Source organism: Nematolebias whitei, chromosome 15 (genome assembly GCF_014905685.2).
Source record: "Nematolebias whitei isolate Nwh7 chromosome 15, NemWhi1, whole genome shotgun sequence".
Lineage (NCBI taxonomy): Eukaryota > Metazoa > Chordata > Actinopteri > Cyprinodontiformes > Rivulidae > Nematolebias > Nematolebias whitei.
Window position 1 is genome coordinate 32,430,574 of NC_056512.1, and position 14,484 is coordinate 32,445,057.

Sequence of the window (14,484 nt, forward strand, 5' to 3'; positions counted from 1 at the left end):
TGGGGGTGGGCTGTGTATGTGTGTGTGTGTGTATGTATTAATAACTTGTTGATCACAGTTGAAAAAAACCTTCAGCTTGTATCTGAAGAATGCACCATAAAGAACAATAGTCACATTAAATAAATTCTGTATAACATATTGAAACCCCACATGAGTTTATGTTCTTGTTAACTGTTAGATTTCTCACCAACCAATTAGGTGTTTAAAATGTAACACACTCCTGACAGTAAATGTGTGAGCTGCTGTCACAACCGCGCAGGTTTGGTGACATGTTACTAAAAACGGAACTATTTCTGGAATATCTATTTTAAAGCTAAACGACATTTCTGTTTGTTAGACTAACAACATTGTGCTCCTTACAGGCACAAATGATGTAACTTGGAGACAATCAAGATGTTTTTTCAGCTGTAAATTGTTCTATTCTCACACTTGAACGTAATTTTAAAGGCTTTTTTTTTAATGCTCCTTAAAATTGCTGAGGGCAAACATGGCTGATAAGTAAATCAATGTGTATACTAGTCCGTAGTGAGAGTGAGCTGCCACCAGCGTGTTTACTCTGCTGAAGGTCGTGTTGCCAGGACGGCGTGTGTGTGCCGAGGTCCATCCATCTAACAGAACGAGCTGCTAACTGACACACTCGGAGGCTGAGCCTGAGAACACAACATACTCAGGCGTGCACTGTTTTCTTGGACTCACCCTGACCTGGTTTTAAGCAGAGCTGCAGGGTCTGTGTACTTTTCAAAGGGAACCTTAAAAAAAAAAAAGTTGTGATAAAAATGTTGATGTTTCTTTTTCCTTTAAGCAAGTAACGCTCTGCCATTTCACATCTAAGACCAGTTCTGTGTCAGCTGTTATCAGAAAATAAATGATGCACCAAATATTGGTTTAAGCTGAAAATGTGCTTTCAATTGTTGCACCGATTATTGCACAAACTTCATATAAGTTAGTGGTGTTCTTATAAACAAATCCTCAGTGACCTTCTCTACAGGTCACAAACTGTAATTAAAAGTAGAACACACCATTTGAAAACAACAAAAAATATACACAAGGATATGTTTTCCTGCAGACAATTTATTTGTTGTACCCTTTATACCTTTACAGTCTCCTGCTGCACGTTATGTTTTATGCAACCCTGGGAACACGCTGGTTTAGTTGCTGCCCAATCAGCCAAAGGTGCAGAACAGATTCTCTCCACCCATGTTACACAAAACCTTCTCTGCAGCTTTACACGACCTGGCTTAAGTACACCTATCTGATTTCAACATGTTGCCCCACAGAGGGCTAAAAACGGTCAACAGCAAGTCTGTGGTTTTACATGGTATGCAGGTAAATACAGAGACATATGGCCGGGCTTGTGTCAGACGTGCGCTTATTGTGCACTGTGCATCATTATTTATTTGTCTTATTAAAAGGATAGCTAAAATAGAAAGGCTCACTTAATAATAATTATGAACAAAATCAATGATCTGAACCTTGATGAAGTTTGCTTTAAGTCATTAATTAAAATATTGTGCAAGTTTGTAAACCGAGTGAATATACTGATTTAAATTAACGTCTAATTGATGAAAACGGAGCACACCCTAAACTAAATCTAACACTAAACTCTTTAATATTTACATGTTTATGCTCCTAAACCTTAAGAACTGCATACAAGTTGGGAAAAAAAAAAAAAAAACACCAAGTGCTGATTAATGTGGCCATCGAAATCTTCTAAAGAGGAGAGAAATGAATCATGTGTCAGATGTGGCAGCATGAGTGACACAAATTATATTTAAGACTTGCTCCTTTAGTTGCTATATTTCCCTTCTTCAAACTGATTCACAGGTGAGAGGACAGGTGAGAGGTGATAAGTGCTTAAAATGGCCAAGTGGATGAGCGGAGTGTGAGTCACAAGCTGCAGGCTCTATCTTGGGCTGCTTTAATTAATAGGCCATATGAGAAAGTCGATATAAATTGGATTGAGAGGCTTGCAGGACGCAGCTCCAAGCAGCTGGACTTCACTTGTTGGTTTCTTTCTCCTTTTTTTTTTTTTTGTTTTCATTGTGACGTTTAAAGCTTGATTGCTTCCATTCATACATTTTGTCTAACCTGTAACAAAATCAGCAAACGTAATGGTGATGCCACACAAAGCTGTGAGGACTTAAAAAAAAAAAAACAGTGTTATGTTTGTTGTGTGTGTGTGTGTGTGTCGGGGGGGGGGGCATCTTTCTTTTTCCAGCTGCCTGCTTTCCACTAAAAGTCTGTTTACTCATTACTGATGACCGAAGAAATAAAGTAAAGCTTTTGTGCACAAAGGCTTTTTCTTTGTGCTGCATGTGCTTCTAGTTGATGCAAGAGGTTTTTGTTGCTGGTCAAGTGATTTTGAGGATTCAGTGCATGTCAAATTTAATAAAAAAAAAAAAAAGACTTAAGGCAAGAGGCAATGATGTTTGTGCCTGTTTTTGTCTGTCATGTTAGCAAAGCATTTTATCAAAAGATTATTATTATTATAAGATATATTCAGCTGTCAGAAAATTATGTATAAATCTAATCAATTTTTGGAGTTCAGGATGGATGCCACAGCCAGCTGACCTTAGAAAACATTAAACAATGGTTTTAAATACCTCTTTAAAAAGTCTCCTGTTAATCCAAAATGCTGCTGCCAGAGTCTTAACTGGAGTTAGTAGGAGTTAGTAGGAGAGACCATCTCACTCCAGTTTTAGTTTCTCTCCATTGGCTCCCTGTCAAGTCCAGAACTAAATTAAAAATCTTACTTCTAACCTACAAAGCTCTCAACAACCTAGCTCCATCTTTTATATTCAAGATCTTACTGTTCCATATTTTTCTAACAGAGCACTTTGCTTACGGACTGCAGGCTTACTTGTGGTTCCTAGAGTTTCCAAAGCAGAATGGGAGGAAGATCTCTTGTGGACCCAACTTCCAGTTTCTGTCTATAAGGCTGACACATTGTCCAGTTTTCCTTTCCTTTTTGATAAATCCTATAATTAAGGTTAACTTATGCTGCCTTAAGCTTAGACTACTGGTGGACAAATTGACCTAATTTCCTTAATTGAATTGTTAAAATTGAATAGTTTTCAGCTGATACTATTTCTATCTTAACATGTGATTCTCGACCTGCCATTGTGTATCTATTCCTCTCAAACCCAGCCGGTTGAAGCAGATGGCCGCTTGTCTTGAGCCTGCTTCTGCTAAAGGTTTCTTCCTCATGAGGGAGTTTTTTTCTTTCCACTGTCGTCTTCATGCTTGCGCAAGATGAGAGTTCTGCGACAAAGTTAGAGTCTGCTCCTCAGATAAATAGTGCTAAATTATTATTTTTATGTATAGATGTTTCTGATCAGTGCCCTGAGATGTCTTCTGTTGCGACTTGGCACTTTATAAATGAAGTGAATTGAATTGACTGAAGGGTGACTACAATTTAGAGTGGTTGCAACTGAGAAGTAATATCTTATTAGAGGTGTTGTTTTCAAAGTTTGACCAAATATGTTTTGTCATTTCTCAAAAAGAAATCTTAGCCTTAAACTGTGGTGTTAAAGGTGGTGGGCAATATGCATTCCTTCAAGGTCTTTACTTAGTGGAACTCGAGCTCTTCAAGTTCTTTTGTGTATTCAGTGAACCCCAAATGAACCAAGAGTTTTCCCGTGATGCAATTAGTGGCGAACGGGCAACATGCACAGTACATGTGAAAACAAAAGCTTGCATCTTCCTGGTTTCACTCTGAAGAGGGGTGGACAGAGCTGACGCACACAAACATCCTCAGAAACATGCTGGTTTTGGGTCGTGCTCTCTGCTCCCTGACGGCGCTGCACCGTGACGCATGACGCATTTGGAGGCGCGGCCAAACTCCTCCTATAAATGCCCGGACGGATCCAGTGCAGCTTCATTCACAGAGCGAAGTCAAAGCTTTTTGGAAACACCACCTTTTTGGAGGGAGCGGGGTTTGAAACGACCGCCTGCCGAATCTGGGTGAAACTATGATTAAGAAAATGTCTACGTCAGAGAACGAGTTCGACATTCCGGCAAAGAACTGCCACCGGATGGTGATCCTGGGCTCCACAAAAGTTGGAAAGTCAGCCATCATCTCTCGATTCCTCAACGAGAGATTCGATGACCAGTACACACCTACTATTGAGGACTTTCACAGGAAGTTTTACAGCATCAGGGGGGACGTTTACCAGCTGGACATCCTTGACACATCTGGAAACCATCCTTTCCCCGCCATGAGGAGGCTTTCCATTCTCACAGGTGAGTTTTTGAAACTTTAAAGTGGAAGTATAGGCAGCTTTACACTGATCATGTCTCATATTAAAACCTCTTCTGCTTCCCCAGGTGATGTGTTCATCTTGGTGTTCAGCCTGGACAACAGAGACTCCTTCCAGGAGGTGCAGCGCCTCAAGCGCCAGATCCACGAGACCAAGTCGTGTTTGCGCAACAAAACCAAGGAGAACGTGGACGTTCCGCTCGTCATCTGCGGCAACAAGTGCGACAGGGACTTTTACCGGGAGGTGCAGGACGAGGAGATCGAGCAGCTGGTCGGCGGGGACGAGCACTGCGCGTACTTTGAGATCTCCGCCAAGAAGAACACGAACGTGGACCAGATGTTTCAGACTCTCTTCACCATGGCCAAGCTGCCCAACGAGATGAGTCCCGACCGCCACTGCAAGGTGTCCCTGCAGTACTGCGACGTCCTGCACAGAAAGTCCTTCAGAAACAAGAAGTTCAAGGACGGGAACGCGTACGGGATCGTGGCGCCGCTCGCGCGCAGACCCAGCGTGCACAGCGACCTGATGTACATCAAAGAGAAGGCGATAGGAGGCAGCCAGGCCAAAGAGAGAGGCTGCATCATCTGCTGACAGATGGCTGCAAAAGCCCTTTTCCCTCTAAGACTGAACTGTTGCAGCCAGCCTGGAAACACGAGACCAAAAAAACCTGTAGAGATCCGAACAGGATCTAAAACGTGGTGCAGAAGTTGCTCTGAAATTGCTGTAAATGTGTTTTTAAGTGGGTTTTCTGAGAGCAGCGTTGAAGAGAATGTTTACATTCAGCCTTTATTCTCAGACAGTGTGAAACTTGAATGTTTGTTGCAGAATGATCAAACTGAATTGTGTGTATTTATTATTATATCCTTGTTTTTTTGCATAATGAGAAAATAAAACACTTGCTACTTTTCTAACCTGTCCTCCTCTGGTATTTCCTTTCATTCACACATACAGTAAAAAAAATATATAAACACAGGAAAACATGCACATCATCTGAGCATGAATTCTCTGCAGAGAAATATTCACTTGATCAAATGCATGAGTTGCATCAGGACACAGATAAAAAGCTACAATATAAGACGCCCACCCTTTTTAGTCCCTGTCCGCACTTTTAACTAAAGTTTTGTTTGTGCCTTATTTTACCATGATTCAAAACAGTTTCTACACATTTCAGTATTAGTTTAAATTTTAAGACTTTTTAAAGACCATTATATGATTTAAAAAATAGAAAGTTATTGGAAAAACTGTTTCAAAGTAAATCATTTGATTGGATTTCATTCAAACTCAATCCAAATCATTCAGAAAACGTCAACTAGTTTCAGAAGCAGAACTGGTTTATTTTGGAAGAAAGGCTGACTGTATGTAAAAAAAAATAATTTGATGAGATGATGGGCCTTTTAGTTTTGTTACAGTAAAAACGACTGAAATCATCAGACAGAACAAAAATATACTAAATGAATTAACCCCGACACACCAGGAAAAAGTTATGGGGGGAAAAAGCAATGGACAAACAAACTTATGGAACTAAATGTACGGACCTAAAATGGAAAATTCTGTCTATTTTGTTTTCATTTTTAAAGCTTTAAATTGACATTCTTCAACACTTTGCAGAAAAAAAAAATGCAGCATATGAATATTTTACAAAAACACACAGGATAAAGTTATTTAAAAAAGGGATTTATTTACAAAATTTACAAGAAGTACAGTAATCACCACATAACTTAATTCCCACTCTTATGAAATATCAACAAAAAAAAAATACCAGATGTTCAAAAACATCTCAGTTCAATGCAGCTGAAAGATAAACCTGCCCCTTTTTAGTTAATGTCCATCTTGTGTCTGTGTTTGTATTGGTAATGATGAAGTCCTTGGTCATCGCAGCAGTCTTCAGCCTCATGATGCTTTGGGCACATCAAACATGCAGAGGCTTTTGTATTTCTGCAGCAGCTGGTTCTTGGTGCGGACCTGCTCTCTCAGTGTGGTCAGCTGCTGCTGCTGCTCCTGTGGACTGCTGTCAATCCCCGGCATGTTGGAGATCTGCTCCCGAGCCTCCTGGATCTTTGCCTTCAGCTTTGCCAGCTCCTGATGGACATCCTGGCTGTCTTTGTCCATGCTTTAAAAGATAAAGAAATATGTGAAACACACACACACACAAAACTACCTTAATATCCTTATTTTAGACTTCAAACATTGGGTTTACATTTTCAAAAAAGTAAATAAGGTATTTCTTCATAATACTAAATTTGAGACAAAACAAAACATCAAAACAAAGTGCAAAAGATTGAGGAAAATGAAACAACCTCAGCAATTCAGACATGCACATGCATATCAATTTAAGAAAACAAAAAAATAATTAAACACAGAAATTTGGTAAATTTGTATTTTAGGTGATGGGAATTTGTATAATTACAACTTTTTTGTTCTTGACAAAGCAAAAAAAAAAAAAGATAACTTCTAAAATATCACAAATGTGTTTATGTACGAATCACAGCATTTATTTTTAATGACATATTGACACACTGGGTTTTCAGCAACCTTATACAAGTTATTTTATTGATTTGAGCACAATTTTTTAAAAGGGTGTACATATACAGTTCTTTCAATGCACCTTTGTCCGAAAAAATACACAGGCATTTTATTATAGTAATTAAATAAAAAAAATGTATGTTTTAGATACCCATCAAATGTTATTTTGACACAAATTCTAATTTACAGCATAAAATAGAACAAATAATCACAATTCTTAAATTTAACTATATATATATATATATATATATATATATAATTTTTGTCCCTCAATCCACAACTTTAATACAGACAGGAAGAATGAACTTGTGGATATCTGGAGTTGAGTCCAGCATACATAACTGGATATAATGAAATATTTTGTCCAGGAATAATATTCAAAACATCTGACATGTTGATGGCAAATAGAAAGCTTTTCTGGGTATCTGCAATGTTATTTATTTAAGATTTAAAAAAAAAAAAAAAACGATTTGACTGTCTATTTTGCATATCCTGTGCAGACAATCAATGTTAAAACAGCCACTTAAGTTTGTAAGAATTATTACAATTTCATTTTTCGTAATAAATCTAAATCGTAAAGATCTTGTAACTTGCCATTATAGGAATAGCACTTTATACATATTTTTTCCAACTTTGACTTTTAAGAACGTCATCTTGACAAGCAGAAATAGTTTCCTGAACTCTAAAAAAAAAAAAGAATTGGATATGATTATATGTTACAACGGCCTGCCACACTGTGGGAAACCGTAGCCTAACGAGAATCGCGACCTTTTGTTATTATCATCATTCACAAATGAAGTTGTATTGAATCTTAAAAATACGAAAACAAAGAACTCTTTTGAAGTTTCAATAACAGGACTTTTTGGTTTGTTTGCTACAGGGACAGTTTGGCAACCCTACACTTCAGTACTTCTCGGTTAGCTTTAGCTAACATATAAACACGTATAGAAACTTTCTGCACAAAATAAAGATTAAACCGTAAATACATACGCAGAGGCAACACGCACACGACACCGACCAAGCTCTTACCATTTTATAATATCATGAACTGAAGGCAACAAAGAACAATCTTCGGTTTCCTTCTCGAGCTTTGGTTGAGCCACCGCCATCATTCTTTGCGTTCCGCGGCGCAGATCTTTTACGTCACGCCTCTGTCTGATGACATCACATTTTCAGATTTCCTAATGACTTGAAATTAAAAGGAAAATTGCTCAGTTTCACCAAGAGAACATTATGTTTTAGTTTCAAAAAATAAATAAATCTGTGTTTTAATTGTGACAATATATTATTATAGGATTACAGGTTTGGCATTAATATTATCATTTTTTCAAGTTATAGGCTACATTTTATTCTATTAGATGTTCAAAAAAACTGCTTAGGTAACTTGGTAGTGCTAAAGTACTCTACTTCCACAGTTTTATGTCACAATGAAAAATCCGAAGTTTATAAAAATGTGTATAATAACATTTGCATGAGTAATAAATTACCTAAAAATTAGAGCTTTTTTTTTTCCACTTGTGCCCAAATGTTGTAAGTGATCTTTAAATGTAACTGCAGGAGCTTGATAAAAAACTTTTTTTTTCTTTCTTTCTGAGAGACCTTGCAGCCTATCTTATGATGTGCAATTATTTTAGTTTTTCTCACTTAGCTCAACATTGCAGATAATTTATATTATTATTGTTTGAATGATAGCCTATATTTCACTTAAATTAGGTCAACAACGACCTGTTAACACACAGAGCAAACACACCTGACCTAGCTGAAATGCTCTACATTCTGTTTCTTGGCAACCTGAGGTACTTCCATCTAAAGTCAGTCTACTGTGTCTATAGTAGACACATGGCATGCATGAAAAGTGACACATGACAACTTATGTAAACATTTGTGTCCAAAGATACGATCTAATGGAAGACAATGCGTCATATACAAATCACTGGAGTGTAGCATTCAGGTCATGTGCCTGTGTGAGAGTATAGTTTCTTTTTTCTTTTATTTATTTATTTATTTTTACGTTACATTATTGTTGGATAAAAATGAAACAGGCCCAAAAGAAACCAAAATTAACAAATGTAGCTGCTAACATGCACATAAATAGTAACTCTGTTTGCATCATCATGTGAGTAAGCTTTAGCTGTGCTTTTCCCAGCTTTCACCCAAATGTCCAAGATGTTAGACCTCGGTGCTTCTATCCTCACTTAAAGCTTTACAATTTTACAAGACTATTTGGTGTTTGAGCCTTTTATTATGAAAACTGTGAAAAATGACATGCTCTGCTCACAAAATAATAAATGAATTAATTAAATGTAAGAAGTGAACAGAACTTTCTTTATAAACAGCCCTCTGTGTTACTGGCTGATATTATCATGGGCATGGCTCATATCTCTTAGGATTTCATTGATCTGTAAATCTGTGTGACCTATGGGCCTTTTTTCACAGATATATATTCAACACTTGATCCCCACAACCTCATCATTAGCCACCTGATGAACACCATAGGGACAAACCCTCATTAGCCAACATAAAGGTGAGAATATCACCATACAGGCTTGGATGTCTAATTAAAAGTAGCTACAGTGAGTCAGGACTTAAATCTGCAGCTTACTGCTAATTCACATTGGCTATGTTGTTTCCAACAGAGTATTTGAGTTGATTGTGTTTGATGGGCCTCAGTTTCCAGATGACTTGAGGATAAAACACTGAAACTTGACATTATAATGGATAAATCACTTCACAATCAATAAATGAAGGGCAGCATGGTGGCACAGTTAGTAGAGCTGCTGCTTCTCAGCGCGTACGCTTCAGGATTGCACCCTAGCCTGTGACCTCTCTGGGTGGAGTTTATATGTTCTCTCCGTGCATGCATGGATTTTCTCCGGGTACTCCGGCTCCCTCCCACAGACCAAAAACATGCATGTTAGGTTAACTGGCCACTCTAAACTGTCCCATGGTGAGAGCATAAATGATTATTTGTCTCTATGTGACCCTGTGATCGATTAGTTTAGTTAAAATGTCAATTGCAATGGATTTGACAATACTTGCAATAGTAGCAGTATACAACAATACATGATCCTGGTCCCTACCATAAAAGTACCTGATTAGTACCAGGCTGTTTTTCAAGGTCAAGGTCAATGATTCTTTACTGTAATTCTCATCACATGTGTTGGAGTGAAACTATGTACACAGGGTCCAAATTACAGCTAACAAAAGTATAAATTATAAAAGAAAAACAGTAATAAGATATAAGGGATGAACTGAGAAATATATTTTTCGCCTCATACATAGTGATTTGTAGAGAGGACTCATATAAAAAAAAAATCTCTTAAACACTTTCCCTAAAGATAAAAATGTAAACTTTACAAAGACTGTATTCAGTTTATAGAATAATATAAGATTTAAGGTATGTATTTTTTTCCTTATTGTAAAATTGCAAAAAGTCAAATCAATAAGTAAATTACAGTGAATAAATTGATTTATTAATTTAGACACTGAAAGTTCACAGAAACCACAATTAATGAAAATAAAAATAGAATAAAGTGAAAAGGACTGACATTTAGGTTAATGATGTAATTGATTTACTTGATTTCCATTATAGATGCTGAAACTGCAGAACGTTTCAGTGAGCAAGGATTCTGTAAAGCAGAATGTTTTGTTTGTTCATGACATTAGGGACGATTTATTTATGAATTTATATATTTTTTTAAACTGCTTTTTTTCCTGTTCCTTGCTAACTCTGAAGGTCTGACTATTTTATACTTGTTGGCTCATCCCAAAACAATAACTGAAGAAGTTACAAAGTTGTTTTGTGAAGTTGACTGATTTTAATCGGTTGCTTTTATGTCCTGCGATGAACGCATGATGTCTCCTTCTCAGTCTCTGTTCTTACCGAAGCACCTAAGGTACATTAAATAGTTTAAAAGCATTTGAAGCCTGCAGTTATTGATTTACTTTTTTCAGTTCTTTACAATTTTCTTTCTGATTTTATTTTATTTATTTTTTTGTCAACAAACCCAACCACCAATTTTATATTTATTTCCATCATATTTCCAGCCTTGAATGGAAATTCCTAAGCATGGACCAAAATGAAGCACTTGTATCTTCCTGGAACTCACCCCACACGCAGCTCAGAGAAAACCTTATGACTAACAAGCAACACTTATTGGCCTGGCTTGACTTTAGGAGACTTCAGTTTGAACCCAAACACAGTCCTCCCAGAGTGACTCGCTTTTCTCCACCCATCCTTTGGGTTAAAGGGTAGCAGAGAGGTTCTAATAGCTGGGTCATGGCCCAGCATCTCTAGTAGATAGCAAGATGCTGATGTCCTCACTGCTGATCTGATGTCTAATATTAGCACTTTTCTCTATATGAAAGATGCTGTGAACGAAGCTGAACGACATTTAAACCCATATTTCACTCTCTCCCTTTCTCTCTCTCTCGTTTTTTGCATATTTCAAAAACATTCGACAACCCAGAAATTAGACAGCTTCTTTTTGGAACAAGTGATGTCATTTTCTCAAATACATCCTCAGCTTTGTGGAAAGAGCAACGCATGAAATAGGTCATTAAGTACGTTCAGCTCTAATCAGTTGTTATGTTTGTTTGTTAAACAATGCTTTCCGGTCATTTCAATTTGGGTTAATGTGTTTATGAAATCTTCTGTGTGCAAGACAGGAATCATAAATCAAAAGTTCATTATTTGCAACTCTTGCTGGAGGCTTCAGTAGCTCAGTGGGCAGTGCTGCAGGCTTGTCATTCTGAAGCTGCAAATCCAAGGTTGCATAAAGAAGGGCATTCTGCAAATAAATACATACATAAATAAATGCCCTGTGGAAGGAAGCAGTCAAAACAACGACTGTCTGCAACTGTTGCTCCGTGTTTTGAGTTCAGTCAGCGATAAAACCATCACACTGAATCCACTTCCTGTTTGGTCACTTTGAGATCTTTCTGCAGCAACTTTCATTTTAGTATCACAATGTAATTCAAAAGACAAACATAGCATATTTCACTTATTATCCTGATCTATCTAAATCTTTTGGAGTATACTGGTACATACATTTATTGTTTTAATGTATAGTTGTATACCGATACTTTGACAATGTATACATTGAGAGCAAATTTTAAATTTATCTTCATTTATGGTTTCTGACAGTCAAACCAATGGAGAGATGTGTTCAGTCTTATGCAGATTGTGTTTAGAAGTGGCTAGGCTAATATTAAATTATGATTCAGCACTTAATAATTATAATTTCCTTGTACTTATCCTGATGCATGCTCAATAATCCAGGTAGAAAAATCTAAAAAAAAGTTAAAACTGGTCCTCTGGACATTCAAAAAACAAAACAAAGCAAAACAACAACAAAAAATGTAGAAACGTTTCGTCTTTCATCCGAAAGACTTCCCCAGTCTGAGGAAGAGGCTGAGGAAGTCTTTCGGATGAAAGACGAAACGTTTCTACATTTTTTGTTGTTGTTTTGCTTTGTTTTGTTTTTTAAATGACCATATTAAACTTTTTTAGATCCTTGTACTTCTGTTTTCTGAAGCTCAAACTTGTGAAGCTCTCAACATCTCGTGATCTTCAACAGGCCTCTTTTGTGCACATTTCAGATTATGACTGCAACGGAGTCGTACATTTTATCAAGAAGCCATTACTCTGATCAATTAGTGACGTCAACAAACTTTTGCATTTTTGTGTGCTTGAAATAAATAAATAAATAAACTGAAAGATGATGTAACTGTTAAATATTTTATGTTTATTGGATTTTCCCTTTTTTCTGCACGATCTGCAAGACAAACAAAATCATTTTGAGAGGATGTTGATAACAACTGAAGGACTAAAGAAATCTGATGAAGGCTGTTCACTTGTTGTAAGAGCAACACAGACAAATCTCTAAAGAACTCTTTAGACAACAGATTATTTTCATCTGACTGACGCTTGAGGGGTCTATTTTTTTTCTGTTGTGCTTTGAGGAGTTAAACTTACAGATTTGAACTTGTTTCATACATTTGCTTAGCAAATACAACCATGAAACGAACATTTAAACGCTGATATATCACCTTTTTTAATAACTCCGCATTTACTGTCAAACATTAGATTCTTTATTTTCACATAAAAAATAATAAATAAACAAATAAATAAATAAACGTTTGCCAGAAAGGAGAAGAATGTGTCTGCAATGAGACTAACCTGTATAAGTAAAGGTTGAATGAATGAAAAAAGGGGAAATATAAACATTTTGTACATTTTTTAACTAAACTTAACAAGTTAAAAAATGTTTTAGCATTTTATTTTATTTTTCAACTAAAAAGAAATGAACAACTGAACCTAAAACAAACCAAACCAAACAAACAAGCAAAAACTACCAGTAAATTATTCTGTCAGGTTTACACTGCCCCCAAGTGAAAAATCACTGAAACATTTTCTTTTCTTTTCTTCTCTTTTCTTTAAAGATTTAAACCAGGAAATTAGATGTTGTTTGAAATAAATAATAGTAATCAGTGTGGTCTTAGTTGTCGGCTAAAGCTGCAGGTAAGAACTCAAAACAGCTGTTATCCTGTTACAACCATGACTCTTTCCTAGAGCCACCAATTCATAAAGTATTGAGCTCACTGTTTGCACAGGTCTGTCTGGTTTGGCTCTCTCGAACACGTTAGACCATGGACACAAAAGGAAATATGTTTTCGAAATAAAACTGCATTTTAATTGTAGTTGTAATACAGTTGTGGCAAGATGTCCTCATGCGTTTGTAAAGTACAGTCAAAAATTAACAGCAATATTTTGGTTTATTTAGCCTTTCATAAGAAAAAAAAAGTTATTTTGTTTCAAAGTGATATTTTCGCCATGTAATTCATACATTTATAAATGCCATAGTTCCAAAATAAATATTTAAGTTAAAAGCGAAATATTTAGTTTACAAACTAAATACTTAACTTGCAAGTTAAATAGTTATTTAGCAAGCTAAGCATTTAGCTCCACACTAAATATTTAGTTTACAAACTAAATGTTTATGTCCAAGATAAATGTTTAATTTACAAACTAAATTTAAATTGCAAGTTAAATATTTAGTTAGTGAACTAAATATTTATGTTTAAATTAAATACATTTATTTTCAAATCCAAACATTTAATTTACAAACTAAATATTTATTGTCCAAGCTATATGTTTAAGTTCTAAACTAAACATTTAATTTCTAAGCTAAATATTTAATTCCTAAAATAAATATTTAATTTGCTAACTACTTACTTAGCTCACCCTGTGACTCAAAATTGAAGATGCGGGTAAAAGATAATGGATGGATGGAAATGCTTAGCTCAGACCTAAATATTTATTTTCAAAGCTAAATATTTAATTTGCAAAATAAAAATTTTATTTGCTAACTAAATATTTATCTTGGACCTAAACATCTATTTTCCAAACTAAACATTTAATTTTCAAAATAAACATTTAATTTGCTAACTAAATATTTAATTTGCATGTTAAATATTTAGTTTGTAAATAAAGCATTTATCTTGGATGTAAACATTTAGCTTGTAAACTAAATATTTAGCTTGCTAATTAAATATTTAACTTGCAAGTTACTTGAGGTTTCGGTTTTTGGACCTGAGCACCTCAGGAATTAATTTTTCAGTCTTTCTCCTTAGATGGAATTAATCTGGCCTCCAGCTCTAATGTTAAATATCTTGGTGTTATTTTTGATCAGGACATGTC

The 14,484-nt window shown here is 35.9% G+C and overlaps 3 protein-coding genes across 3 annotated transcripts in view; 2 read left to right on the plus strand and 1 right to left on the minus strand.

Moving 5' to 3' along the window:
- The window catches only part of cant1a (calcium activated nucleotidase 1a), an 865,245-nt gene that overhangs the window by 219,183 nt on the left and 631,578 nt on the right, over positions 1–14,484 (plus strand). The gene's annotated exons all lie outside the window — the stretch shown is intronic.
- On the plus strand, positions 3,886–4,923 carry LOC119421665 (dexamethasone-induced Ras-related protein 1). The gene is made up of 2 exons (XM_037689012.1): positions 3,886–4,242; positions 4,327–4,923. The coding sequence occupies exons 1-2, from the start codon at positions 3,972–3,974 to the stop codon at positions 4,848–4,850; spliced, it is 795 nt and encodes a 264-aa protein (XP_037544940.1). The 5' UTR covers positions 3,886–3,971; the 3' UTR covers positions 4,851–4,923.
- med9 (mediator complex subunit 9) lies at positions 5,987–7,923 on the minus strand. Its single transcript, XM_037689019.1, has 2 exons — positions 7,812–7,923; positions 5,987–6,369 (listed from the first exon to the last, which is right to left on the minus strand). Exons 1-2 carry the CDS (start codon positions 7,892–7,894, stop codon positions 6,150–6,152), a joined length of 303 nt encoding a protein of 100 aa, XP_037544947.1. The 5' UTR covers positions 7,895–7,923; the 3' UTR covers positions 5,987–6,149.